Raw genomic sequence first — 27,589 nt, 5'->3', positions numbered from 1 at the left:
AGTGGTCATTGTTTGTTTTGGCCTGCCTGGCATCCTTTCCCCCATCTTTTGGCAACAATGCTCCGATTCTCTCCTAAGGAACCACCCCTCCCCTCTTCCATGCTGTTTTGCTAGGACTGTTTGTTATGCCCTGTCTTACACAGCTGCTCAACAGTTGGGTCTGTGACTGTGAAACCTCAAGTTAATAAACGGAGGAAGGGAGCAAGCTGAGCAACTGGGAAATGAGAGACCAGTGGCTCTGATTAGGTCAAAGGACAGCCATCACTGGGGTAGCTAAACAAGCGAGCTGACCGGGAAAGAGCAAAGGTCAGCCAGCGGGACGCCTGAACTAGCTGTTATGAAGAAGTAGTCGTGGTGATGAAAACTTGCCAGGTGTTACTAAAAAAGTGGGTGAAGGATGTGGAGGGTGGAAGGGCAGGGCAGATGCAGGGGTCGAGGGCCTGAAAGGCCGGAGTGTCAGATGCACAGCCCACGTGGATGAAAGTCACACCAGATGATGGCAGGTCTGGGGCCCAGGCGCAGAATGTGAGCCAGGTTCCAAAGTCTTGGATGGATGAGAGGGAATGAGTGACAAGGATGTTTGCAGATGCCAGGGCGATACAGTCACAGGGCCTTGATTATCCTCAAAGGAGCTGAAGGTTTTTTTTCAAAGGGCCAGAGGACTCAGTCTAGAAAGGACAATGAGAAGCCACAAGGACAAAAAGCCTCTTCACATGGTGGATGAGAGAGAAGAGGCACCACTTGGCAGAGCTGCTGAGAAAGCAGGGTGGGCCCAGGGGACAGTGAGTCTTCACTTAAAGCCAGAAAGCAGAGGGAACCCGTAGAGAAGGAGGTGAGGATAAGGAGTGTTTGCCAAGGAGGACGGAGCGGGAGAGGAAGAGTCTGGGAGATTGAGGGAGGAGAGAAACGGCAGGGTCAGGGCAAGAAGACACGGAAAGTCACGGAGGTGACAGCTGGGCAGGGGTGGAGGACGGATTTAGTGTTTATACTTTGTACACGGACAGGTAGAAGCACGGTGGAATTGCTATCAGCCTTCTCTTCCAAGAGAACAGCAATTGGCCTAGCAGCACTGCCGTGCGGATGCGGGGCTCAGCCAACTCTACGTACAGTGCAGCCTATCTGCGGCAGGAACAAACGAATAGAGTGGCGTGCACCACGGTGGTCGATGGCGAGAAGCCTAATGAAAGCATCCTTCCCAGAGTTATACCCAAGTGCGAGGTTATTGCTGGTTACCACTTACCTTTTAGGAAGGACTTCCCTGATTATTGTACTCTGGCATTTTGAGAGAAAATGAAATCATCTCATACCTGGGATGGAAATTATATAACTGCCTGTCTCTAAGCTGGTATCTTCAACATCATTCCATCTATGTGATATTAATTATATAAGCACTTGATCTGATTTTAATCATTCACATGCCCTCATTTAGATTGTTTTGTACCACAGATGCATTAGACTAAGTTGCTATGTGCGCTCATTAACACATCACATTTGTTTTCCTTATGCCATCAATGTACAAGTAGTATAGTCTATAATTTGAGTTTTAATTAAAAACTCATCTAAAAGCCAGGGACACCTGAGAAAAGAGAAACCCAATGACTGCACTGATCTACCTGTAAACATTCAAAATGTTGAGTGTTTTGTTATAACTAAGATTTATTTTAAAAAAAAAAAAAAGGCTTGGGATTCTCAAGCACCAAATGAAACGTGCAGAAACCAAGCCTGCCCTGAAGAAATCGGTAAAGAGTAATGTTCAAAATCGTGAAACACAAGAAAAAATATCTTTAGGTGGTTAATGTTATTTTAAACAGGAAAATCGTTTTCATCTGACAGCCATGGGTGACATCTCTACAGCTTTGTAAACTGATCTGAGAATATAATGAAAGACAGTCCATGTAGTGACTGTACATACGGGCTCTGGAGCCACTCAGCCTGAGCTTCCATCCTGGCTCCATCTCTTTTCTCCAACACTTTTTTTCTGGCTGTGTGCCCTTGAGCAAGTTCTGTAACCTTTCTGAGCTTCAGTTTCCTGTATGTATTGTTATAAGGGTTAAGTGAATTAAGACTGTGAAGCATTTATGCAGCTACCTGGCTTTTATTAGCTAGTAAACACCACTAAGTGTGAGCTATAACTATCATTGAGAGCACATACTTAACTGACAGTGGATGAGAATACATTTCTCTTTTTATTTTTATTTTTTAAAAGCTTTCTTGCCCCTCGAGCCTTCTTCTAGAGTTAGTAAAAGTCTGAAAGAGGTGGATCCAAAAGGTGAAATCAAATTTAAATCATCATTTATTGTCCCCAGCATTATTTAATTCTCTACCACGTGGAGAAGCATCATATTCACAGTAGAATCTGAAAACTTGGAATCTTACACCTGCTTTGCCCATTACAAATTGTGATTCTTACTAGATTATTTTACTCTTTGGGCCTCAGTCTTCATATCTATAAAATGGAGAAAAAGATGACCTCCTCAGAATTATTGGGAGGATCCAAGCACACATATACACATTGTTGCTTTGCAAATAGCTTCACTGGAGATGCAGTCAACAATAGTTATGTGGCTTTAGTGCCTCACGCACTAGGTTGTGTATCTCCTCTCTGAAGGCCTGTCCAAATACTAGTCCAGAAATGAATGTATCTGATAGGAGAAGTGAAATGTGCCACACCCCATCTGCCTCACAACCTTCATCTCCCTATTCCCTTTTACAACGGTTAATAGCACGGAGCAGTTCCGGAACCAATTTTGTCCTGTGGCAGGAGATCTGGATGCTGCAATAGACGGTAGACTCAGTAGCTAGTCAATCTAGTTAACCTGACAAACTCAGCTTCCCAGTTCAGGTGACTGAATCAAAGCCTCTCTGCAGGGCCTTAGTTACTACCCTGTTCTCCTAGTTTTAACAGTGGGCTGTTCCACTTCCTTTGTGGCTTGTGTCTTTTGCTTGTCCTTCTCGGGGAAGGGGGCCTGTCCTGGAAGAGAAGCTCAGTGGCGAGAGCCTTTCTCCCGTCTGTTTGCTTTCATATCTGGTCATCCTTCCTTTGTTCCAGGCTCCCTTGGCTGAGTTCCCATTGTTACAATGCCTGGGGATACCTCCCTTTCTTCCCCTTTTGCTTTCTAAGCCAGACAGCAAGCAAAGACTACAAAGCCCATCGGACACAATGTTTTCTGCAAGATAGTCTCCTTCACCAGCTGCCTGTGTTGTCGCTCTCCCTGCCGCTGGCCCTACCTGGGAGGGGTGTTAAGTATCAAGAAACCTGCCAGTTCCAGAGTTACAAAGAGATGAAAAGTAGAGCATGGCATGATACTTCTAGAATCTATTTCTTGGATATGATTAGTGAAGGTCAACATGTTATACTTGCAGAGAGTCGATAACATTTATTCCTACTCTGTACATTAGTCAATAAACATTTATTAAGCAACGACCGTGTGCAGGGTGCAATGCCAGACACAGGGAATATTGCAGTGAATGGGATCTCCAGCCTCTGTCCTCAATGGTACAACACTGTGGCATGCAGTCCGGACTGGAGAGAAACACAGAAGAACTATGCCCTCAGAGCATCTCACCACCAAAAGGACTTCTGGGCATTTCTTCATCTTATGCATCAGACCTATCCTAAAAGAGTTTCTAATTTATTTAAAATAACAAAAAATGCCCTGGTGGGTGTGGTTTGATTGGTTGGTTGCCAGTTCGATTCCCAGACAGGGCACACGCCTGGGTTGCAGGTTCAGTCCCTGGTCTGGGTGTGTGTGAGAGGCAACTGATGGACATTTCTCTCTCACACTGATGTTTCTCTCCTTCTCTTGCTCTCTCCCTTCCCCTCTCTCTAAAATCAATAAGCACGTCCTCAGTGAGGATGAAAAAATAAATTAAATGAAATGAAACACCAAAGAAAACCTTCAAAAGGCATGATATTAAAATGTCAACACTAAAAAGACATATAATTTTTTAAGTGTTGAAATAACTGCAAACCATTATAATGGGGAGATAAACTTATAATGTAGAGATAAACTTATAGAATGCTCCCTGAAAGAGTTCAGGTTAGATTTAAGTGGAAATAATTAATATGGTAGTTTAATAATATATTAATTTTAATGTTTTTCTTTGCATTTTTTCTCTTCCTTTTTTTTTACTTTCTATGTTATCCAAGTTTATTTTTTAATCATCTATTATTGCTGACCTACAATCATGAACTACCAAATGTCTTACACTTATTAAAGACAATAAATGGCTAGCTAAATTTTCAGTATTGGTAATATTTTCATCATGACCTTCTGGTCACTCACTGATCTCTTCAGAGTCATAGGATATCTCAAAAACCACTGAGGCAGTAATGTTGACAGATTTAAATGGGAAAGGAAAGGCAAAGTGTAATTAAGGACTTCATAATTTTTTACAATAATAAGGTTACAATGGCTTTAACAAATCTAATAAAGTTGTCACTTTAACAGCCTAACAAGCGACCAAGCAAGCCTAGCAAGAGTAAATTTCTAAAAGCCCCTATTATTTTGTACCCATCTTCGGTGATCAAAGTTTTGTTGCCCAAATGAACATATAAAATAAAAATTCCAGGGCAAGACTGTACTAATTATGTTTCTAAAATAGATCTCTTATTGTAAGGAGACATCACCATATTTTTCATACTTCTGACTATTCATCTAGCTAAAACAACACATACACTCACACATTTCCACTATAGGAATGATTAAGATGACACAACGTATTACTCTAATAGATTACTGCAACATCCTCAGTGAATCCAGTTTAAAACAACATTAGAACATTACAGAAAATCGCATTCCTAAAATATATTTAATGAGGACTTTTACAAAATGCAACCGATGTTAAAACTGAAATTTATTTTCCCTTGGCAAAAGAGTTATTATCAAATTCTTAAGCTACAGTGCACCCTGCGTGGCAATTCTGCTTAAATTTGTTTGTTTGTAGAAAGTGAAATGAGAGTATGCATGGAAGGGGGATGATTCTGAAAGACTCTTACAGTAAGAGGAGCTCGATACAATTTACAAATTCACAAAAATGCCATTCCTGCCAAGACTGACAGGTCTGTACATCTGATGGAGGAGTTCAGTTTCTTGGTATAATTCTGACTTCCTCTTTTTGCTGCTTCTCAACATCAGAAATAAAAGATTAATTACAATAATTTTTCCCTGCCGAGAAAAAGGATAAATTCTTGTTAACTCAGCTGGTAGTAAATTGTACTGTTCTTAAAAAAATAAAAAATAAAATAAAAAGATGGGATATACCTTAAAAAACAACTCGGGGCATCATTTCTTAAAGGTCTTTATTCCTCATCCCTCCAGATACCAACTTTCAAATCCAGAAGTCACTGCCTGCCACTGTTGTTCCATGTGTAAATACCACTTACCCCACCTGGGCATTTGTAAAGATCACAGTTCTCAGTTACATGCTGTGCTGTTTGTTGAATGCCACATTTCCACAAGGGGCTGACTACAACAGTCATCTTAAAAAGTATTGCTTCGAAATTTTATATTTAATATGCAGGCTGCTAACCACATAGACCATGATCACAGGATGGGGTTTGGGAGCTCTGATATTGATTTGTAGGTCTATAAAAATAAATCTTAAAAACCCCCTGCAACTATTGCGTCATAGTGCCCTCAGTCGGTTTGGTCTAAAATCTTCAAGTCTTTCCTACGCAGCTCACGTAATAAATGGTTTATGCATTCCAGTACACATGTGCCAATTTTATCAAGAATAAAAACTAAAGAACTTTTCATTGTATTTAGTTGACTATATGAGAAAATAGAAGAGTCATATAACCTGTTTGGCTGTAACCTGTTAGTTAAGAGGTAAGCTCAGGAGATAAAATGTTTGGGCTGGAATACCAGTTCTCTTCCACCTACTAGATGTGTGACCTTAAACGCCACACTTCGGTTTCCTCACGGTAAAATGAGATAATAATACTTCCTAAAATGTATGGTTGGTGATTAAATATTACATAAAAAGGATCAGGAACAGTATCTGATATGGAGTAAGCTCCCAATAAATGCCAGCTACTATTACTTTATAACAACCAGTGCTTAAAACCTCACCAAAGCTATAGGAGAGGTTTTTTCAGGCTTTCTCTGTAATCATATTCCAAGAATATATGACATTTTAAACCTGAACATTTTAAGAATATTGAACTTGACTAAACATCTTTGTTGTTTTCTAAATTATATGTATGTCAGTGCAATTTAAAAATAGACAGGAATATATTCACAGGGAAAATTATGATTGGCATTTGAAATAGGTCAACTTCTTTCACTTCTGTGTAAGGAGAGTAACTTCAAATTTCCAGTCCTACAGACATTCAGTGAATATTTCCAGTGCTCATTATCTTTTCCAATTCTAAAGTAAAGAAGCTACAAATTTGATATATTTAGGATCAGCGGTTTTGTAACCTTTACTGTTTAGGATTTATATATGTTTCTCTATTTTTATAGGAGAAATTTGTAATGTTCCATAAATCTTAATGAAAATGTACACTAAAGAATATAAGATAAAGAAAACTGACCTCCCCCGAACCCTTAAAACCACACCGGTCCTCTGAACACAGCCCTTACTCCCTGCAACAATCTCCCCTCCTCACCCCGCCCCCATCAGCCCACCTCTGTTCAACCTCTGTAGTTCTTTTTATCTCCATTACCACCTCCGGACTCTCAGATCTGGATCTGGGTGTAAAATATACTTAAATCCACAAAACAAAGGCGTGGTGCTATCATGAAGTTACTCTTTTCAACAGCACGCCTGTGCTAACAGGTGTTTCCTTTTCAGTGGCAGCGAGGTCATGGAAAGAGGAGTAGAACAAAATGGCCTTAAGGACAGAGAACATTAGAGATGAAACTGCCCTAAAGCCATTTTAAAACATTCCTTCTCTTCTCTTTCCTGCCTCAAATTTCCAAATATACATATTTTCAAGTGCAAATAAATATGCCTGCCTTTGTTATCTTTAAAAAGCCTTTCAAACACAGCCAATCTCAAAGGAATACTGAGCTCTGAGGTTGTCAGAGTTACATTCTTTGTAGTTTTTCACTTTCCTATCAGAATTGACTAACAAAGAAAAGTTACATGGAATTTTTATAAAACTCGGGTAACTTTCCCCCTTAAATGCTATGTACAATTTTCATGTTTCATCCTTCAATAAAAATCAATATTATACTATAAGATATAGTATCTATATGGTTACTAGATGACTTCACATACAGATACACATAACAGGAAGTTACATTTTCCTTTGCTCATATTAGTATCCTGTTGAGAATCTTCAAGATATTATCTCTCTCAGCCTTTGGCACAAACACAGGAAAGTGAAACAAGAAAGAATATCAAATAAAATTAATTTAGGAAGTGTAATCAAAAGTATTCCATACTGTAAATCTTTGTAAAATAATTGACTATCAGATAAAATGTAGTTAAACGTTGATTTTCCTTAGTATTTCTTAAAGAGAAGGCTAATGAAATGAAATCAGAAAACTGAAATATCAAAGGTAGAAACTGCTTTCAAGGGCATCTGGTTCCACCACGAAGTAAAGACATGCTTCACTGCTCTATTTTTTAAATTTTTAGCAGCTACGCATACACTACGTCTGGTACTGAAGACCAAAGAAACAAAAATGAAAATAGAGATTTTCTTCTCAAGTGGCATTTTAAATTTAAGTAAATGGAGTATTAAAGGTAATATTAGGATAACTAATGTGAAAAATTCTGGTATGAGTGTTTTGTTTTTATTTAATTCTCAGAGATCTCTTGGGAATGCCCCAATACACAAATAGCAGAAATCCAGTTGATTAAGTATTAGACAATCAGGTATTAGGTAACCTATGTGATTAAATGCAATTCACTTCTCCGAGTCTCCCCACATTACAAATGTGGAGACAACACTGCCTACTCTACATACTTCCCAGAATTGTTGTTGAAAGGTAGCAAAACATTTTACAATAATTTGAAAACAGCTAAGCAATATAAACTTAAAGCATTTAAAAATATTCTTTCACAAACTGCCCTACTGCCCTAGATAGTAATTTTAATCAGCCACAGGTAAACTCTCTATATTCTGCCTGTCATTTCTCACTGTCAGGAAAAGGACCGTAGTGATAGATTGGATAACAGCCCTCCCAAAGATATCTGTGCCCTAACCACCAGAACGTGTAGCGGGTCACCTTACATAGCAAAGGGACTTTGTAGGTGATTAAGTTAAGGATCTTGAAATGGGGAGATTATCTTGGATTATCCTGGTGGGACCAATGTAATCACAGTGTCCTTGTAAGGAGAATGCAAGAGGGTCAGAGTAAGAGAAGAAGTGACAGTGTGTGGCAGGGGAGGGGGAAGAGATGCTGCTCTGCTGGCTTTGCAGATGGAAGATAGAGTCACAAAGCAAGGAATGCAGGCAGCTTCTAGAAGCTAGAACAGGCAAAGGAATGAATTGTCTTCTCAAATCTCCAGAAAGAACGCACCCTTGCTAACACCTTGATTTTAACTTTTTGCCCTCTGTAACTATAAATAACAAATTTGAGTGGTTTTAAACCACTAAGTTTTTGGTAAATAGGTAACTAATACAATCATGAAAACACAGCCAACTATTATCCTACTACTACTGATAGTCAGGGTTTTTTCTGAGAGCACATGGGTTGTAAAGTAATAGCTTTGACCAGTTTCTGAATGTGTTACCCAGCAGCATGTCGCCCAGATTGGTGAGTCATTTAACGGTTGTCCTCCGCTGTCATGGGTAATTGAGCACCAACTGTTTAAGAAGAGTTAACTGGCAACCTGTAGAGATGACCTAGTCCTGATTCTTTCCCAGTGAAGGTATTGAATCATTCTAGATCTAATATGCATTCCTTTAAAATTTCCTAGGAAAAGAAAAGTCTTGTACTCCCACTGGTAGAAATGCTTCTCATTCCAAAACACTTGGAATTAAAATGTTAGCTGAAACCTAGAACTCCTTCAGCTATATATTTTTTTCTTATTCTGTCCTTAGTAGACACGGAAATTAAGAAATGATACTTGTCTCTATCAGGTAGGTTCTTCTTTTCTTAGTTAAATGACTACATTTCCACATTCTTTAGTATTTTCTCAGATGTTTTCTAAACCTTTACCCATTTTGAATGTTATATTCTACCTCATATTCTGTCTTCCTATGGCTTAAAAGTTGGAGCCAAAAACATGCTGGACAAACTATATTAATCTTTAGTAATAGTGATACAATATTTTTAAAAGTTGGCTGTAATCTAATAAATAAGATCAGGCATAGAGGAAGGAGTTCCAATTTAAACTCTCTTCTGGCACTCGCTATGTGACCTTGGGCAAATCACATAACTTCTCTGGGTCTGAATGACATCATTTATAAAATAAGGAGATTGGACTAAATACTCAGAAACATCCTGAAGTGTCATAGAGAGGCACAGTCTTTTGGTAATTCTAATGAAAAAAAAAAAATCACCCCTGGCTGGAACAGTTGGTAAGCACCACCCATTAGCTACTCCACAAAGATAATATTAGGGGCATAAGGCTTGTTATACCCCTAGCAACCCATGATTCCAGAGGTAGCAAGGTTCAGTGCGGGAAAAGGTTCTCAGGCACACTGAGTAGCACAGATTTCTGGAGGCTGACGGTTGAGGATGGGTGGGGCAGAAAGCACAGGAGACCCAAGGGAGGGCCTGGAACACAAAGACAGTGCAGAGTCCCTGAAGGTTTCTGAAATGTACTCATGACCTCTGCAGACTATTAGCGGAGTCCACTGCGCACTGGCTGGTGTGGCTCAGTGGGTTGAGTGCCGGCCTGCAAACTGAAAAATCTCTGGTGTGATTCCCGGTCATGGCACATGCCTGGATTGTGGGCAGGTCCCTTGTTGAGAGTGTGTGAGAGGCAACCGATTGATCAATGTTTCTCTCACACATCAATGTTTCTCTCCCTCCCTTTCTCCCTCCCTTCCCCTTGCTCCAAAAAAAAAATAAAATGTTTTCTTAATAAAAGATCCACTGGCATGAGAATGGTACCCTACAGTGGCCCTTAGCAAGCTGTCTTATCCATGGTTCTATTCCCAGTGTCCAGGCACAATAACTGATAATAATAGTCACTTATAATACATGTGTTATACGACTGAGGGAATCCATCCCAACTAGCCTTCCTCATCTTGACTTTTCTCTAAAGGCTATTTCCTGTTGGTGACATACACATTTTAGCATATGCAAATGACACCCGTTGGAGTTATGAGAACAGCAGCCCTGCCTCCTGTGGAGAAGATTTCAGGGAACAATAGGACTGGAGTTTTCTAGGCAAGAGATAATGAAAGCCTAAACTAGTGATGGGGTGGTGGGGGTTGGGAAGGAGAAACTGATGCCAGCATCGTTTATTTTAGGGTGGCATAGGAACTATACTGAAATACTATTGGCTAGCCAAAGTAAAATCTTACTTGATTTCTTTCCTATTTTTCTTTACAGTAATTGATAATAATTTGTTACATAAAATTGAAAGGCTTATCATTTATCTCCCATTAAGCACAAGTTAACTGTTACTGTAAACCTCACACTTCTGTCAAAAATGTATATTGACCCCATTTTCCTATTTTAGGATCTAGTACTTCAGTCAAAAATAAACTATCAGCAGCAATATTTTAAGGAATCAGAGAAAGACAACAAGAAGTCCCAAGGAACTGTCATTTTTTTAAAAACATGCCACACACACAAACTTATAAGCTTCTTCCTGAGTCCTGTGTCACAGAAACATTTGCTGCAGTTGCAATGACTGTCTTTCTTTTGATAAAATGTTTTCCAAACGTAGTTTAAATGATGAAGAGAACTAGTGTGAAGCAAAAGTAAATTTGATTACTGAATCAAGCATGTGATTCAAATAGAGTATTTTGAAGCTATCCTCCTTCTATTAATATTCAAGATTCTATTGGATTTCTTTTCTACAAGAGAAATTTTTTTTTAAAAAAAAGAAAAACCTACAACTACAATCTTATTGGAATTTGATATCATATACATAAATAAATAAAATCCTTCCAATTTGAAACTTACCAAATGATTAGTATTTACAGAAACTGATCAAAAAGTTATTAAGGAGCATGGAACAAATTTTGCTTGAAACCAAACATAAAAATGAAAGTAGCTAGCTAAAAAAAAACCACACTAGATTTATATTTTACATTTATGTGTATAACCTTGGGGGTTAAACACATTGCTAGCTATTTTTTAATAAACACATGAGCTGTCACTTTAATAACACACTGACAATTATTATCTTTAAGCCGATGTTCCCTGAAAATCATTGGTGAAATACCTATGTTATTTAATACTTAAGAATAGAAACCTATCCCATTTATTTTTAAAAAGTATTATAATAACTGGCAAAATATTATAGAAAGTGACATGAACATATATGTACAATAAAAATAAAAATGTGCCAAAATTCATAGAACATTTCAATACATAGCAGAACTTTATACACAATCTTAATAATGCATCTCAGTTGCTCATTGTTAAAAAAGGTTGTTTGGCCCATTGAAGCTATATAAGAAAAATATACATATTCAAGATAAAATACAATAAAAACAAATAAACCAAATACCTGATTCTTCAATACTCATTATTTCTCAACTGGAAGCAAACATCAAATGAGTAACATAAAAACTCAAATTAGCTAATTAATCTGAGTACACATGCCATAAGTGTGTAGTGTAAGTAATAATATAATAACCCTTTGTAATTCATTGGTTACAGTATTCTATAAATGCTACTTTACTTTCAAATACTAAAAATTTAAAAAAATAATACCTCTTCCACAAAGCTGTCTTTCTTCTCTAGCATTTCTCGTAAAGTCTGAAGAATTTTAATGCACAGTTTTTCTTCTTTCTCCATTAGTTTCTTTGTATGATTAATCAACCTTAAAGCAAAACATTAAACCTTAAATACAACACTGATTTTTCTTCAAGTCATATACTACCATCATATGCTAGAGGGAAATAAATCACACTATTATCTGAGAATATGAAGTAAACAAGATAGATGCCTGTTTTCAAAAAATTTTAATTACACTTAAACTACAGAATTTGTATTATAAAGTATTCTTTATATTACAGGCAGGATATCTCAGTGCTTCTAAATTTATTTGGGTATGACATTTTTAGTGGGACACAATACTCTTTGAAAAACAATGAGACACTGATTATCTTTAATCCCATCATATGAACTAAAACAAAGCAGAGAACTATATTTGCAGTATATTACATTTTATTATATTACGTTTTGCTATATTATTTTCGATGTATTATATTCCATTAGTTATATGGTGGAAGGAGCAGTATACAACACTGCAACCTTAGCATAATGGGCTGCTTTCCAGTTTCCACTAATAACAATGTACTGTTTTTCAGTGCCAGAGCTGGATAAAAACAAGCAGTTCTTGTGATTAGAAGGAAAACAAAAATAAAAATAACAAAAAGTAACATTAAAACATCTATCCATTTACTATTTTTGCTATAGTTTGAACAAAACTCAAATTAAATAATTTTATGTTGGCAACCTTCACCCTGGTGTTTTGTCAGGAGAAAAGTTTGAGGATTACAGTTACAAAGCATCCCCAATAGCTCAAAATCAAATAAAATGTTCATCATCAGAATTGATAGTTTAGCTTAGCATACATAGCTCTTAAAAATCTGATTTGTAAAATGACCCTATAAGATATGTCTTCCTCAAAAAAAAAAAAACATGATATAGAATATAATGGAATTACTTGATTTCAGTGACGTAACAGGAGTACTGCGGGAAAAGTGAAATTTCACTAGATAATGGCTAGGAAGTGGCTTATCAGGTGCCAGAGTGCTATATAGAGACTTCTCATGGATTCACTTAATTCATCCTTACAATAAGCCAATGCTGCAGGTTATATTACCAAATTTTACTAATGAGAAAACTGGGGTCCGGAGAGAAAAAGCAAGTTGCCTCTGGTTACACAATTACTAAATGGTGGCACCTGGAAATAGTCCCAGATCCATCTGACTTCAGAGCCAAGACTCTGTGGCACCACTCTGGTGACAGGGCACAGCTCGCTGATCTCTTGAGTCTCAGAGGAACTGTGAAGCCCGTCCTGACTCCGCTGGGTCGCGCACAGGCCCCTCTTACACCACATGATGCTAGAGCAGAGGCACTGGCAATGCCATAAACCAGACAAAGCAGCTACCACATTCTGCTGGAGGAGTTGCCCAGGGCTGACAGAGAAGGCTCCACTGAAGAAATGATATTTAACGATGAAGGTTTCACCTGGCAGGAAGAGTGGAGAGAGAGAAGGGAACAGTATGGGCAAAGGGCAGAGGCAGCAAACTGCCACTCACGTTCAGGAAACGATGGTACTCAGGTGGGCAGCTGGCACTAATGTCATGGAAGAGGCAAGTAAGAGATCTGGTCTGAAAAGAAGGAACCAGGAATATTATGCTGATGGGTCTGGAGTTTACTCTATAAAAAATAGGGAACCACTGTTTTAAAAGACGCGAATGACCCTGCCAGAATGATGTGACAAAAAGCACATCAATGGCAGTGGGAGAGATGATGTGGAAGAACGGGAACAAGACAAGAGATGAAGAGTGCGTGTGATGGGGTAAGGATTCAAGAAGCAGTATAGCAATAAAATAGTCAGGTCTTCACAGCAAAGGAAACCACCAACAAAACAAAAAGGCAACCTAGTGCGTGGGAGAAGATCATTCCAAACAGTATATCCAACAGGGCGTTAATATACCAAATACACAGAGTTCATACAACACAACATTTTAAAAAATGATTAAAACATGGGAAGCAGAACTGAATAGACTTTTCTCCAAAGAAGACATGTGGATGGGCGAAAGACACATGAAAAGGTCCTCAACACAACAAATCATTAGGGAAATGCATATCAAAACCACTATGAGACACCACCTCACATCTCTCAGAATGGCTATTATGAAAAAGACAATTACAAGTGGTGTTGAGGATGTGGAGAAAAGGGAACCCTCATGCACTGGTGGTGGGACTGTAAATTAATGCTGCCACTAGGGAAAATATTATGCAGTTACCTCAAAAAATTAAAAATAGAACTACCTTATGACCCAGCAATTCCACTTTGGGGCATTTAGCTGAAGAAAATAGAAACACTAATTTGAAAAAATATATGCACTCTAAGTGTTCATTGCAGTATTATATACAATAGCCAAATATCAAAGCAAACTAGGTATGTATCAATAGATGCATGGATAAGGATGTGGGTATACATATATATTTTATATATACATATATATAATATGTGTGTATATCCATGCATGTGTGTATATATATATTTCATTGTGTTTGTGTATATATTTATATATGCATATATAGAATATTGCTCAGTCATGAAAAAGAATGAAGTCTTGCCGTATGCAATGACATGGATGAACCTAGAGGGTATTATGCTAGATGAAATGAGTCAGACAGAAAAAGATAAATAACATATGATTTTACTTATATGTGGAATCTAAAGATCAAAACAAATGAACAAAGAAAACAAAACAGACTCATAGATACAAAGAACAAACTGATGAATGCCAGATGGGAGGGCAGAAGGGGGAAGGGTACAAAAGATGAAAGGTATGAGAGGCACAAACTTCTATTATAATAAGCAAGGCACAGGGATGTAACATGCAGCATAGGACTATAGTCAATAACATCATAAAAACTTTGTATAGTGAGAGATGGCTACTAGACTTGTCCTGGTGATCACTTGGTAAGGTATAGAAATGTTGAATCACAATGTCAGACACCTAAAACTAACATGATACTACATGTCAACTAGATTTAATAATAAATAATAAAATAGCCACGATTGACAAATCATGGCACATGGGAAAAGGAAGACGAGGAGGAAGGGGAGATCCTAGCTGCCTGAAATTTATAGACTGGTTCAATAAATGGGCAACGATACTTTTAAATGATATCTATGTCATGCTGAAGGAGTTAAGAAATAGGGATTTCCTTTCAGACTTGTTAGGTCTGGGCAAGGTGCTATATGTCTATGTAGTCAGGTCTGGCTGGCAGATTAACTGTTCCCCTTGCAAGGAAAAAACCTGCCTCTAAAACTTCTGCTATTGGGTCCTTTCTTTCACATCATAGTCTTTGAATGCATGGAAAGAGTTTTAGCAGGCATGGTAGATTTCTTTTGATTTCTTTTCCTCTTAGGCTATTCATATATTCTTTAACTTCTCTTTAGATAAAACATTTAAGTCACTAAATATTTGAAAATACCTATATATCTGTATCTGTATTTGAATGACTTGCTAGGGATTTCTACAAGGTGTTCATTTATCACATAGTGTTTGGTTGAGTTACATCAATGGCTTTTAAACATTTTTTTTCTATGACCTAAAGTAAAAACAAGTTTCACAAAACAACCCACCATATAAATACGTGTGTGGGTTTGTAAAACTAACCCAAAAGTTACCTTTCCTATATGAGATGTGCTCTGATTATTTTATGTAATTTCCAAATTCATTTCTAAATTAATAATTATCTCTCCTCCCTAAGTTATTATTTGAAAAACACTGAGGTTCTCCTCATAAGGGAAGAGTAAGTGCCTATGTGAATGGACCTTAACCAGGCCCCTCAACGGTTAACACCCACATTGACCTATTCTCTTCTCTCCTTATTCTCTCCCCTCTCATTCTAGTAACTAGGTAGATATGTAAATTCAGGTTCTATCCCCAGATTTATCCCTCACACTTTTCAGCAGACCCATCTGAGTCAACAAGTTCCAGGAATTAAATTCATTTCAGAAAGTTGCAAGCCCTACATAAGCCCTAGATCTAAACTATATTTTCCAACTAAGCTCTACTGGAGAGCACCACATAGTAACGCAGGCCCCTTGCAGAGCTATTAATAAAATTAGATTCTAATTTCAATAGATATCCTTGCAGATGAAACCTTTGGTTCTTCACAGAGTTAGGGAAGGAGTAGGATAATAAGCACTAGAGCAGAAAACAGACATTCCTGAGCCTCTGGCCATAATGCAATCGTAATAGTATGAAAATCTCTTCCCTAACCACTAGAGTAAGTGAGATACCCTTTTCCTGATGTTGCAACAGATTTGCCTCACCTTGAGCACAGGTCAGTATTTCTTGGTATTCAGAGTTATTTTATATCTTCTCAGGACCTTTATCTTTATGTTCTAGAACAGTGCTGTCCAATAGAACTTTCTCTGCAGTAATTGAAATGTTCTGTATCTGTGCTATCAAATTTGTTAGCCACTAATAACATCTGGCTATTGAGCACTTAAAATGTAGCAAATGTGATTCAGGAAGTAATTTTTTTATTTTAATTAATCTTAAGTTTTAATATAAATAGCCATGTATAGCTACTGTATTGATGGACTAACTCGTGACACTGAGTCAGCAAACATTTTTTCTAAAAGGCCAAAGAGTAAATATTTTAGGCTTTGTGGCCATACAGACAAGGCAATTAATTAGTCAGCCCTACGACAGTAGTATGAAATCAGCCACAGACGATACAGAAAAGAATGTGTGTGGCTGTATTTCAATAAAATTTTATTTGCAGAAATAATCAAAGGAACCAGTTTAGCCTATGGGCCAGAGTTTGCCAGCCCATGTTCTATACTGTTAATAGTATCACACTAATTTCCTAGAGTTAAAATTCTCAGGTTTATTACCTACTTTTTAACTCATATTCTAAAAATGGATATATATTCATAGGAGGTGAAGGGCATTTTTCAAGGACCCTATTTTTGTACTAAATTACTAGTCAATACCTCTACATAATTTTTTTTCTAATGGCCTCCAAAGTCATTAGTTTTGCATACACTCTGTACCTTTTCACTTAAAAATTCTTATTAGGATACTGGTTAAGTCTTCTACTACGAATCAGAACAGTAGTTCTGGAGTGCACTATACATTGGCCAAAACTGGCAAGTGTCCAGACAAACACATTCTTCTTAGTCCCCTTAAAATATTGTGGGTCCAGAGCCAACAATCCATGATTCTGCCCATAATGTAGACACTCCGCCTATTCTTCAACATAATCCCTATAGTCTGTTCTTCTCATCCCATATCTTGTTTTCTGCCCCCCAAATCCCAGGTTTAACTGGTAAAAGAAAGAAATGCACTTCTTGTGTTTCCTACTCCTTCACTTTCTGCCTTGGTGCACCACAGCCAATAGAAGAGGTTTGAGGCCTGTTTCAACAATATCCTCAACCACCCAGGAATTAGCTGTCATGGATGGTGGTCAAGGAGGGTGGCAGCCTCGACCAACTCTCCTCCCAGACACTCTCCCCAGGAAGGCCAGGTTCCTCTGGGTGGCCATCCTGAGCCCACATGTGATCACTAGCAAATCACTCGGGGAAGTGCCCTCCACGCTAAAACGTGTCTCTTCTTTCTGAGGCTTGTTCTCCTTTTTCTCACAACTGCTTATACTTGCAGGTCTTCCGTGAAAATTTTCACTCACAATTAAAGTGAAATTGTCTAGGATAAACATATTAGCTATAATAGATCTGACAATACCAGAAAAATGCTGTGAGAAATAAGTAAATGAAACAGCTGCAAAACAACATGGCAGAATCCTGAGTCTGAGACTTAACAGCTCTTTAGCTGAAGCACACACCAGTCTCAGCTTTCTCATCTCTCAAATGAGGCTGACCTCTCAATCTCTCAGTGTTCATGCAGATTAGATAAAATAGGTAAACACACACAGGGCAATACCGAGGCCTCAATAAATGTCAGCGCCATTTGCCTTCTGTGTTAATGAAAATTGGTGACTTTAAACAGGAATCCATTTAAAGGTCATACCATATATGTATAGAAAGACATCAGAACCAAAACATTATTTGATGTGATATTTTGTGCCTAATAATGACACATTTCACATTCAGAAAATTTTAGTAAAATAGGATGACTTTCAATCAAATCAAATTATTTTGGAAGTATATTTTAGATGGATTTTAGACCTTTGACATACTCTGTGGACTGTCACGTGCCAGCAGAATGAAATGCAGAAACGTGAGCAGCCAGCTAAGCTTGGTAACATTAACAGAATCATGGATTGCAGTCACTTACTTGGACATGAAAGCGCCGCATCGGATTCTTGCATCGCTCCCCTCAGGGAACAGTAGCTCTGGACTGTACAGTACATCCACCAACACTGAGAATTCAGCCTGCATCATCGGGCTGAACTGTTGCTCCAAGGAAGCTACTACATCCTAAGGAAAAAGAGCAAAAGAGAACCCATGTGAAGACCTAAGTCAGACTTTACGCTTTGAAGATGTGATGAGCCTAAGAATACTACTCAGGAATGAGATGTAGGGATATCAAGGAGGATGTACCCTGTCTCCTATGGCACTGATGCTTGTGCTTTAAGTAGGGTCTGGTGTTCTATGTCAATTCTGCCTTGGCCTCTTTTGTTATTTATAAGACAAGGGTGGAGTGGGTAGCTTATGTAATTTCTAAGGATATACACATAAGATGAAAAGTCAATAAAACCATCATTACAGGCCTTGCAGTGTCTAGAGTTATAATGGAGACATGACAGGTATTCCAATCAAATTGGAATAAATTGGAGCATGCCTGTGGAAGAGCTAAAAAAAGAAAAAAAAAGAAAAAATGATTCTCTATGTGTCATTGGTAATCCAGAACTAACCATTTCTTCCAATGGGGAAATTCCTTCATATATTATGAAAATAATATACAAATTACATTATGGAAATAATATATAAATTCCTTCTGTCTTACAATAAAGAGTCAATAATATCCCCTAGGCTCCAATCATCAGTGCCTCTTTAATGTCTCTCATGTCCTCTGTCTACATCCAACAGCCACCAAGCCTGTTGACTCTGCCTTCATTATTATGTGCAACACCTGTTTCTTCATTTCATTCATATCATCAAGTAGCTCAGGGCTTTAGTAATTCTTAACTAATCTGCCTTCCTCTACTCTCTTTCTGATAATCCTATCCTGTAAACCAGTAACTGCTTAATCACATATAATAACATTTCCACCCCAAATTTTAAAGACCTATAACCTTTGAGTTCTTCATACTGAGACTAACTTGTATTTTTAATCACATATGATGCTCATCTATTAAAACTCTGAACCTCCACCAATTAATCTACATGTGACCTATCAGAGCATTTATTCCATTTCACATCTTGAACATTTTAACACCACACTCTGATTTGCTCCAGTGATATTCTCCATCATTATGTGGGTGGGAAGAAGATGTCTGCAATAGGTTGAATTATGTCTCCCTCGAAACTCATAAACTGAACTTCTAACCCCCAGTATTTCATAATATGACTATAGCTGGAGATAGGGCCTTTATAGAGGTAACTAATGTAAAATGTAGTCATAGGGGTGGGCTCTAATCCATATTACTGGTAAGAAATTATAACATAAAGCCTGGTCTCCAACTAAAACTTGATATTTTCAACCATGTTTTATATCTATAACTACGTATATTTAAAAATGTAATTTAGAAAATACTAATGCCATTTCCTTCTCGCAGTGTACCTGTAATTTTTCAATAATATTTCTATAATCCCAAGCAGGCCCTCCAAGAGCTTCCTTAAAGCGTGGTCCAGAGCGAGCTGACAGTCTCCACCCCATGGCTGCCCTCTGCACCATATTGGAATGGCTCTTCATGAAAAGAGTATTAACTTGACTGTCCAAATCCACTGGAATAGCAATTCCACGATTCTTTGCTGAAAAAGAAAGATTTAAAATATTTTCCTCTTAATTTGACTAAAGCTTCTTACGCATTATCAAAATAACCTCATAAACAGAGAACAGATAAAGAAAAAATGTAAGATACATAATAAGCTCTGGGAGGTAATATACGGAATGTGACTATACTTAACAATAATTGTATATTTGAAAGTTGCTAAAGAGCAGACCTTAAAAGTTTCATTATGCTAAGCGAAATAAGCCAGGGGGTGAAAGACATATTCCATATGATCTCACCTATAAGTGAAACCTAATCAACAAAACAAACAAGCAAGAAAAATATAGCTAGCAACACTGAAAGAAAAAAACAAACAGTTAAGAGAGGGGAGGTGCAAGGAGGGATAATGGGAAAAGAAGGGGAAAGGTCAAGTCAAGGAGCATGCATAAAGGACCCAGGGACTAAGACAAAGTGGGGAAGGATGGGGGGGAGGGGAGCAGGGGAAAGTGGTGGCGGGAAAATGGAGACAAATGTATTTAAACAATAAAAATAAATGTAAACGAACAGAAAGCTAAAAACAAGTTTTCATCAAAAAACATCTCTGTGTGATGTGACAAGTGTCAGCTAAAGTTATAATGGTTATTATTTTTCAATATATACTTAGAGCAAATCACCTTAATACAATGTTATAAGTTAATTATAATCTCAATGAAATTAGTTTAAAAAGAAAAAAGCATCAATCTTTAAACTCATCCATTAAATTATTTTATATAATTGCAAAAGCTTTTGACCTAAAATTATTTCAATTTTTAAGACCAATTATTACAGCAGGCTCATTAAATATTCAAGAACTTATTTGATTTCTTTATGATTAACGCTTGAATTGTACTTTATACAGCATCACTATAGAAAAAGACCTGTATAACAACCATGCAGATTTGTAGCTTCCCAGGTGTCAAGGAAAACAAGAAAGCAGACAGAAAACACAAGAAAATCCTGCCAGCCCATTCATTAATATAATTAGTGTATATTTATCCATGCAGACACAAGCACACACACACAATTTTAAGTGACAAAATACCTGAAAGAAATAAATTTTCAAAATGGAAGATTGTAAAAACTCTGCTTTGGAAAATGGCACACAGTGCATGTCCTACCTCCTCCAAATCAACTGGAATTTATAGTTTATCAGACTTACATGACAATATTAAAAATGAGAATGCTTGCCATGAGGAAACAGAAATATCGAGGCATTTTTGCAAGCAGAGTGATGGGATTAGTCCATTAGAGAAGCAAGAGAGGACGTTCAAGTTGGAACAGGTCTTCCGAGGGGAAAGCCAACCAACACTAAGAGCGGTGGTGCGCCTGGGCCAGCCATCAGGGCAACTTGCTGAAGAACAGAGGCTGGACAGCTGGGACTCGCAGGCCCTCCTCCCTCGGGCGGGCACACACAGCAGTCGGCAGCAGCGGGTTCTACTCCGAGGGTGCAGTTAGGAAACTAGAAATGTTCTCTCCAGAAAGTGGAGAACCTGCCTGGAGAGATTGCAGGTGTCAGGACTTGATAGAGAAGTGGAATAGAGGTTGAAGTTACTCCAAGGATCTTACAGAAATAAGCTACAGAATGCGAGAGACAAAAGAGGCAGCTCCAGAAAATAGATACAGAGGACTCCAGCCCCTGAGCAAAGTCCTGCTTATTTGAACACTTGTTAGGATTCCCAGCCTGTCTTCTGCTACACGTACATGTACACACACACATCCCCCAAAGGGAAGCCTGAATATCATTTACACAGCCCTCACTCTGGGTCAGCCCTGTTATTTATATGAGAATGTTAGTAAGGAAGTAGACCTTCCATTTCTGTCTTCTCTGCACTGGGAGCAGCAGCTCCCCTGCCACAGCCCCTCACCCCCTGAAAACATGTGCCTGCGCCAAGTTTGCCTCCAGCCCCCCTGGTCAGAGCACCTCTTGGCTGCTGAGCCAGCCCCTGCCTGCGGTGATGCTGCAGCGGCCAGAGACACTGACAGATGACAGCCTTAGCAGCTTGGCAGCCCCCTTGTCCCCGACCTCACTTACTTCTAGCTGCAGCTTTCAGACCAGCGCCAGCTGCAGGGGCGTGGGAACAGCAGCCAAGGTCATTGAGGCTGGGGCTGCCACAGAAGGGGTGGCTGGCTCCGGGGCTGGAACTGGGACTGTGTTTGGGAGCCTCACGTTGGCTATGCCAGGAACCATTCTCTGAGACCCTGCACATTCTGGGCTTCGCCCTCTCAGAGGCCACAGGGCTCTTTTGCCTGATGGTGGCCTTGCTCATCCGCATCGCCACGTGAAGCCACCATCGCCACCTCCTATGGTTCTTTCTCTTGCACCTCGTCTGCCTTGTCTGTCCCTTTTCCTACACCTGCCCAGGCAGCCTAGGGAAAGTGGGTGGCTCAGGGTTTGACTGAGGGAAGACAAGTAAATGCTGTATTGAGAGACAGAGACAAAGAGAGAGAGAGAGAGAGAGAGAAGAGGAAGGGAGGGAACAGATCTTCAAAACTGCAGCATAAACCTACGCCAGTCATTACAAACCTTTATAACTACCAACATACTACCAAGAACCGCAGGGGAAACCAAGGGTATTAAGAGTAACTGGCCCTGGCAAAAACAGACATAATTCAGGGAAGAGCACAATACTAATTACTGTCCTCAAAGACTTTGAGGTATACTGCATCTAAACAATTAGAAAATCAGAAAAAAGAAAGATATCTTGGGAATTAAATTATGATTGCAGAAATAAACATTTCAGAAATTGGCTGAAAAAGAAAAGAATAGGAACCAGCACCAAGGTGATAATCTTGGAAAGTCAGGGAATCCTCTGGAACATGAAGCATAAAAGATCAAAAGGGAAAATAAAACCATGAGAATATGAAAAGGGGAGAATAAATACAGGCAGTGAAATATCTAACAAATATAAGTTTTAGAAAGAAATATCAGAGACAACAGAAGGGAAGACATTATTAAGAAAATAATAAAAAGACAATTTTTCTTGAGCTGAAGAGAGATGTAAATCTTCGCATTGAAAGAGCCTACTGCATATTATTAAACAGGATTGAATAAGCAAATTGGCTATATTCTGGTAAAAATTTACAATGCTGTTATGGGTTGAATTGTTCGCCCCCCAGAAGATATATATACACATATATGTTGATGTCCCATTCACTGGTACCTGTGAATATGACCTTATATGGAAACAAGGTCTTTGCTGATGCAATCAAGGTAAGTCAAGGTCACACTAAATTAGGGCAGATCCCTAATCCAATACAACTGGTGACTACACAGGAAGGAAAGGAGAGAAACAGAGACGCACACAAAGGGGAAAACGCCATGTGAAGATGGAGGCAAAGATTAGATTTGTGCAGCTGCCAGCTAAGAAATGCCAATAAACATCAGAAACCAAGAGAAAGGCATGAACAGATTCATCACTAGAGTCTTTAGAGAGCCTGGTGCTGCTGACACCTTGGTTTCAGACATTTAGCGCCCTGAACTGAGAGACAATAAATTTCTGTTGTTTTAATCCTTCCAGTTATGGTGATTTGTTACGACAGCCCTACACAACTAATATAAGGGCCAACAGCAAAGAGAAAACTGCAAAAATGTCCAGAGAGAAAAGAGGAGTCCCACAAAAAAATCAGAGTAGCACCAGACTTCCCATCATCAGTACTGAATGCTAGAAGTCAGTAGAAAAGTGGCTTTAAACACCAGATAGACAAAGATTTTGAAGCTAGGAATATAGCTCATCTAAACTAAAAATCAAATGTGATACCTGAATAAAAACAGTTCAGAACATACATGCTAGGCTCGGAAATTTTTCTCTGAAAACTTCTCCCTCCAAAAGACAAGAAAGTCATCCAAGCAAATGTCTATGTGATTTCAAGAAAGCACAGCCAACTGAGTATAGATATGAAGAAAAGAGTAAAACTAGAAACTAATGAAAGATCTGTTAGACACTAATGGTTGGGAAACTCTCAGTTAGAAAAGTCTCAATATTGTAGCGCTGTATTTCTGTCTCTAATATTCATACCATGACAAATATTTATACATGATAATATTATAAAGCTCTGAAAACTTATTTCTAAACTATATCAACCATAAGATATTTAATTATAGTTTAGAATAGAATGCAATGTCACAATTATAACATAAAACCTACAATCTATCAAGCAACAATTAGAGCATAAATGAAGGCAGTATTTTAATTTCTTTATTTTTCATAGTGTCAAGCATGTAGACATTATGTAGAGCTGGATGTCAAGAGACAGATATATAAGTAAACTCTTTCAAGTTATAATGATACTCACTGAAGGATGTTTTGTAAATAAATGAAAATAGGAAGGAAAGAATGGGGGGAGAGGAGGAGAATCAATGAATAAATCTGGCTTGTTTCATATAATGAAAGGAAAGCAACAATAGTAGCCAGTATTGAAGCTGAAAGACACTTAAAAACTTCTTTGAAAACAATTAATTTTAACTACCACCCAAAAAGTCACCTATTTAAACAAGAGCTCAGGCTGAAGTTTTGTGGCAAGGATAACACCTCTAAGACAACCCTCAACAATCAATGGCGCCACTGCCCAGGTTTCCCTGGAGAATGTTTTCCCCCGGTTCATTACACATTTCCCTTGTCCACAGGATACAGTGTCTCTTACGGCCATCACTCGCAGCAGAGCATCTGCACTCCTGTCCCATCTGAGGGGCAGATGCTGCCAAGGTGCACATTTTTTTGTAAATACTTAATCCTGTACCACGATCAAATGTTGGCAAGACTCTCATTCCTTTCTGGCTGCTTCACACATAAGGGGGTTTGATCCAAACATTTACAAGTCGAAGGACAATACTGCTTATATGCTATTTTCTAAGCAACAAAAACTATAAACCTTCATATTGCTCAAAACACATTACAACCAGTTTCCACTACCATTTAAACAAACGAGGTAGGGGGACTGGGATTTATATTCCCTGTAGGAATCAGTTACCTTAGATACAACTAACCATCGAATAAGTGCTGTTGCTATGAGTATAACCTCCACGAAGAAGGGCTTGAGGAATATTTTTCTAATGACGCCAGTGGAAATGTAGCCCAATGGCAGCACCTCTGTTATTCTTAGCAGAGCGGCACACCCCGCCCCATTGGCGGGGTCAGAAAAAGCTCACCCCCTTCCGTATTCCCGCACGCCCTCCTGAGCCGCAGCCACCGATCCGCTACGGCCAGCACCGCGGATGAACCAGGCAGAGTCGTCTCCAATGTGCCAAAATTTGTTGAAAGGGACGTTTTTGTTTGTTTTCTCAACACTGTATCGCTTTAATTGGTATTTTCTACTCTCCAGTCTCAGCAAAAATTGCACAACATATAGGTAAAATATACTATTTGCTCATGCCCAAAGGTTAACTCCAGCCAAGGGCTAAATCACAATTTCTAGGAAATAAAAGAAAATGAATTATTCAATTGGGGAAGAGACTTTGAGTTAAAATAAGATAGCTGCATGGATACTAATAAAAATTGTTCAAGCAAATGTAAAAATGTTAGTACTTTTAAAGACATGGCCTGAAATAGATTCTCTGCACTGTCAAAATATTTTTAATACCAATTTGAAACCAAAGTTGACAATGCAAATTTGGCTTTCCATATATTGTTCTAAATTTAGAGCAAAAAAAAAAAAAAAAACTATGACTAGGAAAAGAAAATAATTCATCAGGATCTCCCAAGGGCACTAATAGTTTTATTATTTTTCAAATGAAACCAAAAAGGATCAAAATTTAGCTTACTTTTATTCAGCTAGAAATATTCTGTTATAAATAGTATATTGAAATGTGAACTAGGATGTATTCTTCTCATAACAGGTTATCCCCATCCCCTCTTCCTTCAATTAAAAAAAAAAATGAATGAACTTGCTACAACCAGTCATTCTTCTGGCGTGTAGCATTTGCCCCAGCTGTGTGCTTTAGTGGTCACATTCAAGTTTCAAATGCTTAAAAAAGAAATGCAATAACTTTCTGCTGAGTTAGAGCACAACTGATATACTGCCTTGCTGGGCGTAAGTATATGGAGTCCTTAAAAAATAATAGGAGAGAGCACAGGTGGTTATTAATGCATTTATCATTTGCAGGACTCCGCCTAGGGATAGCTTGTTCTCCAAAATGAGCTATCTTTATTCACAGGTACTGTGATCATGAGGCTGACCTACTAATTAGCCTTATAAATCCTGAAAAATTCTCTGGATGTGACAGCCTTCACAGTCATTTTAAGATGTAATCAAAATCTATTTCTAATGATTATTCATTAAATGTTGTCTATTATGTTAACAAAATTTTAATTAGACAACATTCCTGATGGTATCTGCCAGACCAAAATGTCTGAGAACACACACAGTGCGGGGATAGGTGCCCTGGAAAAAAGGCTTGCAGAGATAAACTGACAGGTAGGAGGGAAGGCAACAGGAAGTGTGAGCATTAATTAGAACACTCGGTTGGCTGTCAAGCCCTACTCCACAGGCCCTCGAGAACAGTCAGTGCACAGGAAAGGTGTCATGGGGTAGGCAGAGAATGGCACCTTCTCTGTATGTCAAAATATCCAGGATACATCGGTACTGGGGCGCTCGTGTTTTTAAGTATGATGAACATTAAAGATGTGAAATGCATCTTTCCTGTTTGGCACTGAAACTGTACCAAATTAATCCCCAAACTGAATATAGAATATAATTGTACAAGTTATGCATGAACAAGTATTGGCACACCTGAGCAGTCATCTGGAGAAAATTAAGTTGATTGTATGCCCTATACCTTACAACTCAATATATTCCAGATAATTTAAAATTGTAAATAGCTGCATCAAAAACACAATGAGACAGACAGAGAACCTACAACCATGAAAATTCTCAATGGGAATTATAAAAACATCTCAGACTGATCAAGGACATTCTGAAGATAAAAGAGAATCTAAAAAGCCTAAAAGAAAATAAGTTCCTGCCTAAATAAATAAAAATTCATATGACAAATGAAAAATTAAGGAAAAATAGTTACTTGTCAGCAAATAGTTCATTGAATTAGTAAATAAAGGGCTATACAAATTATTTTTAAAACAAAATCTTCAGAAAAAATAAGCAAATCACAAGAAGTGACAGTTCCTTGTAAAGGAAATAACAGTGACTCAATCATATAGAAAGGTTTTATTCTCGTTCATAAAAAAGATACATTAAAACTATGATGATATGTTTTACTTATAAGATTGGCAAAAATCCAAGGACCTGAGAACCTTATCAGGAGAACGATACTATCCTGCATTGCTGGTGGCATGTAAATTGAACAATCAATTTCTACAGAAGACAGTATCTGTCCAAATTGAAATGCTCAGGAATTCTACTTCTAGGTAGATACCTTCTTCTGCCTCATGGGCAACATGATTGGAAACAATATAAATATCCAGCAATGGGGTTAAATAAATTAGAATATAGGTACACAATAGAATACAGCCAATAACAGAAGTAGAATACTCATTCATTTATCTGTAGTCATCCATTTATTTTATTCATGTAGTAAATATTCACTGAGTACCTACTATGCTTTAGGCACTGAGTCAGACTCTAGAACTTTATAACAGATGAGGCCCTTAGTTTTGCTGCTTTGTGATTTCTACACATGCTATATCTACCCTGAAAGTACTAGAAATTCATTCAGGGAAGGAAATATGGTTTGATAGACAACATTTCCCCAACAACTAGAATAATGTCTTTCAGATAATAAAGGGTCATTTTAAATCAGTTGACTTAATAAGTATGAGGAAAACTTTATAAGATTTTTGTCCTATCATGTAACTTATTAATTTTTTAAGTAATAAGAGTTTTTAAAATCATAATTACAGGAATTTATTATG

General features: G+C 38.0%; 1 protein-coding gene and 1 pseudogene across 1 annotated transcript in view; one reads left to right on the top strand and one right to left on the bottom strand.

Annotated features, from left to right (window-relative positions):
- The window catches only part of ITPR2 (inositol 1,4,5-trisphosphate receptor type 2), a 434,318-nt gene that overhangs the window by 190,237 nt on the left and 216,492 nt on the right, over positions 1 to 27,589 (bottom strand). The window contains exons 35-37 of the mRNA XM_054591314.1: positions 19,538 to 19,728; positions 18,089 to 18,231; positions 11,799 to 11,907 (exon numbers count right to left, since the gene is read on the bottom strand). Of these exons, the coding sequence (XP_054447289.1) occupies positions 11,799 to 11,907; positions 18,089 to 18,231; positions 19,538 to 19,728 (443 nt within the window). The remainder of the gene's footprint in view (positions 1 to 11,798; positions 11,908 to 18,088; positions 18,232 to 19,537; positions 19,729 to 27,589) is intronic.
- Positions 20,823 to 22,010, top strand: LOC129085068 (uncharacterized; annotated as a pseudogene).

Source organism: Pteronotus mesoamericanus, unplaced genomic scaffold (assembly GCF_021234165.1).
Source record: "Pteronotus mesoamericanus isolate MK-2021 breed Mesoamerican mustached bat unplaced genomic scaffold, CSHL_Meso_final scaffold_21, whole genome shotgun sequence".
NCBI classification, from domain to species: Eukaryota; Metazoa; Chordata; class Mammalia; order Chiroptera; family Mormoopidae; genus Pteronotus; species Pteronotus mesoamericanus.
This window is presented reverse-complemented; position numbering and strand designations above follow the sequence as displayed.